Source organism: Lonchura striata, chromosome 10 (genome assembly GCF_050655825.1).
Source record: "Lonchura striata isolate lonStrDom1 chromosome 10, ASM5065582v1, whole genome shotgun sequence".
Taxonomy (NCBI): Eukaryota; Metazoa; Chordata; class Aves; order Passeriformes; family Estrildidae; genus Lonchura; species Lonchura striata.
Window position 1 is genome coordinate 2,691,940 of NC_140712.1, and position 2,941 is coordinate 2,694,880.

Consider the following 2,941-nt stretch of genomic DNA (forward strand, 5'->3'; position numbering starts at 1 on the left):
GGCACAGACCCTGCTGTGCCCCAGGGCACCAAGACTTGGCTTCTCTTTGTCCCCACCTGGCATCAGTGCCTCCAGTTCTCTGCTCTGCCTGGGGCCTGGGGACACTTGCTCAGTCGTGTCTCTCAGTGGGACCCATTAAATGTCAAAGAAACTTTGGAGTTGGATTCTGACTTGGAGTTCTGGAGAGGTTTCTGCAGCTCCCTCTCAGGGCCTGATGTTCAGGGCCTGAGCACAAAACCCCAGAGGCTCATTAAAGTCCTTGTGCTGTGTCTGTGCTGCTGAGCTGGGCCGGGCTCCTGGCACAGAGGGTGATCCTGGTAACCAGGAAAAGCTTCAAAAGCACATTTCTCTTGCTGAGCAGCTCTTCTGCCAGCCCAGCAGGGCTAGGGCACTGCCTGCAGCCAGCCCGGGCACAGCACAGAGGCACAGAGAGCTTCAATCAGTCAGGGCTGGGAAGGGGCTGACAAGTGCCTGGGGGCAGAATCACTGCCAGCCCTTGGCACAGGAACCTCTGGCTGCAGGACAATGCAGCTGCAGCTCCTGGAGAGATCTCCTAAAGCTGGAACATGCCAATGCCCACAGAGCCTGTGAGTGCATTCTCTGCTCATCTCCTGTGCAGAGCAGCCAGGGGTGCCCAGGGCTGTCCTGCAGAGCAGGGTCCTGCAGCCCAGGGCGCTGTGCTGGGCCAGGGACTCTGCTGCCTGCCAGAGACAGCTCTCAGCCGGCCCTGGAGCTGCTCCCAGTGCTGGGGGACAAGATCTGGGGGAAAGGAGACAGCTGGTAAGTCTTGCAATGTTCTCCTTGTGTGGTGAGGATGCTGAATTGTTCAGGACTGTTCCCAGCATGGCATTTAACTCCACAACTTTTCCAAATACATTATACAGGGAGCATAGCAAGACAGGAACTGCATAAATGGGAAATTTCTGCTTTCTTATGTACTAATCTTTGTTGCCTTCATGGGAAATTCCCCATAGATATGCATCTCTCAGTTCATATTGATAAAAAGAAAAGTTTTTTTTTCACATCTAAATAAACCAGGCAGTAACAGAATTCAACACAGGGCCCCTTAGATGTAGCATCTTTGTGCTTTTTCCAGCCTCCTCAGGGTTGCTCTGATGTTGCCATCAGAGCCTGCAGAGCCAGAGCTGCCCCTGGGAAGTGCCTGAGCTGGGAGGGGTCTGCAGGGCAGAGCTGAGCCCCCAGGGCTGGGCTGGGCTCTGGCAGCTCTGGCAGGGCTCAGCCCTGGGCACAGGGAAGCAGCTGCTGGCAGAGACAGCTCCAGGCAGCAGAGCCCTGGGAAGGCAGTGGGGGGAAGATGCCCCTAAGCTGTGCTGGGATATTTAAAGTGCTGTCCACACCCAACTATTCCATAATTATTTTTCTTATAGATTCCCATGTGCAGCCACAGCAAATGTCCAACAGCAGCTCCATCAGCCACTTCCTCCTGCTGGCACTGGCAGACACGCGGCAGCTGCAGCTCCTGCACTTCTGCCTTTTCCTGGGCATCTCCCTGGCTGCCCTCCTGGGCAACGGCCTCATCATCAGCGCCGTAGCCTGCGGCCACCACCTGCACACGCCCATGTTCTTCTTCCTGCTCAACCTGGCCCTCAGCGACCTGGGCTCCATCTGCACCACTGTCCCCAAAGCCATGCACAATTCCCTCTGGGACACCAGGAACATCTCCTACACAGGATGTGCTGCACAGCTCTTTTTCCTTCTGTTCTTCCTAGGAGCAGAGTATTTCCTCCTGACCATCATGTGCTACGACCGCTACGTGTCCATCTGCAAACCCCTGCACTACGGGACCCTCCTGGGCAGCAGAGCTTGTGCCCACATGGCAGCAGCTGCCTGGGCCAGTGCCTTTCTCAATGCTCTACTGCACACAGCCAATACATTTTCCCTGCCCCTGTGCCATGGCAATGCCCTGGGCCAGTTCTTCTGTGAAATCCCCCAGATCCTCAAACTCTCCTGCTCCTATTCCTACTTCAGGGAACTTGGGCTCATTGCTGTTAGTGCCTGTTCAGTATTTGGTTGTTTTGTGTTCATTGTTTTCTCCTATGTGCAGATCTTCAGGGCCGTGCTGAGGATCCCCTCTGAGCAGGGACGGCACAAAGCCTTTTCCACCTGCCTCCCTCACCTGGCCGTGGTCTCCCTATTTGCCGGTACTATTATATTTGCTCACCTGAAGCCCCCCTCCATCTCCTCCCCATCTCTGGATCTGTCAGTGTCAGTTCTGTACTCGGTGGTGCCTCCAGCCCTGAACCCCGTCATCTACAGCCTGAGGAACCAGGAGCTCAAGGCTGCCATGAGGAAATTGATGACTGGATGCTTCCAGAGACATTAAACTGCTGGCGAATTTCTACAAATCACTTGTAATAAAAGTAATTTTTTATACTTCTTGTTGGTTTATTTTGGTGGTTTTTTTCTTTGTTTAAATTTTTTCATATTGTCCACAAAGAAATGTCATTGTTTGTGCCATTTCTCATTTTGTTTCTCCCCACCTTCCTTGTGGCCACAGACTGTGAATGAGTGGCTGTACTCTCGGTGCCTTTAAAGGAACTAAAGGATTTCCCAGCAGAGTTTTCTGCAGAGATGCCCTTTTGTTGCCTTCTCTGGAGCTGCAGCAGCAATGTCTGTGTGCAGAGCTGGGGCAGATCAGGGCTGGCACAGCAGCTGTGCCCAGGAGCAGCAGCACTTGGTGCTGCCAGTGCCGCTCCTGTGGCCCTGCCCCGCTGCCCTGGTGGCCCTGGTGTTGCTGCAGGGCCTGAGTGCTCTCGGGGCCGGGCACAGTCCTGGGGGTGGCAGTGCCGGGGCTGCAGCAGGGACAGGCCATGGGCACTGCTGGGGCAGCGCTGACGCCTCAGGCCAGGGCCTGGGGGCTCCAGGCTCCTTGCCCAGGCTCTCTCAGGAACACGGCCAGGACAATGCTCAGCACAGAAAA

At 55.1% G+C, this 2,941-nt stretch overlaps 1 protein-coding gene across 1 annotated transcript; it reads left to right on the forward strand.

The window, feature by feature from the left end:
* The first annotated feature begins 1,240 nt into the window (after positions 1–1,240).
* Positions 1,241–2,705, forward strand: LOC144246943 (olfactory receptor 14J1-like). The gene has a single exon (XM_077785821.2). The coding sequence runs from the start codon at positions 1,316–1,318 to the stop codon at positions 2,342–2,344; it is 1,029 nt and encodes a 342-aa protein (XP_077641947.2). The 5' UTR covers positions 1,241–1,315; the 3' UTR covers positions 2,345–2,705.
* The last annotated feature ends 236 nt before the right edge of the window (positions 2,706–2,941 follow it).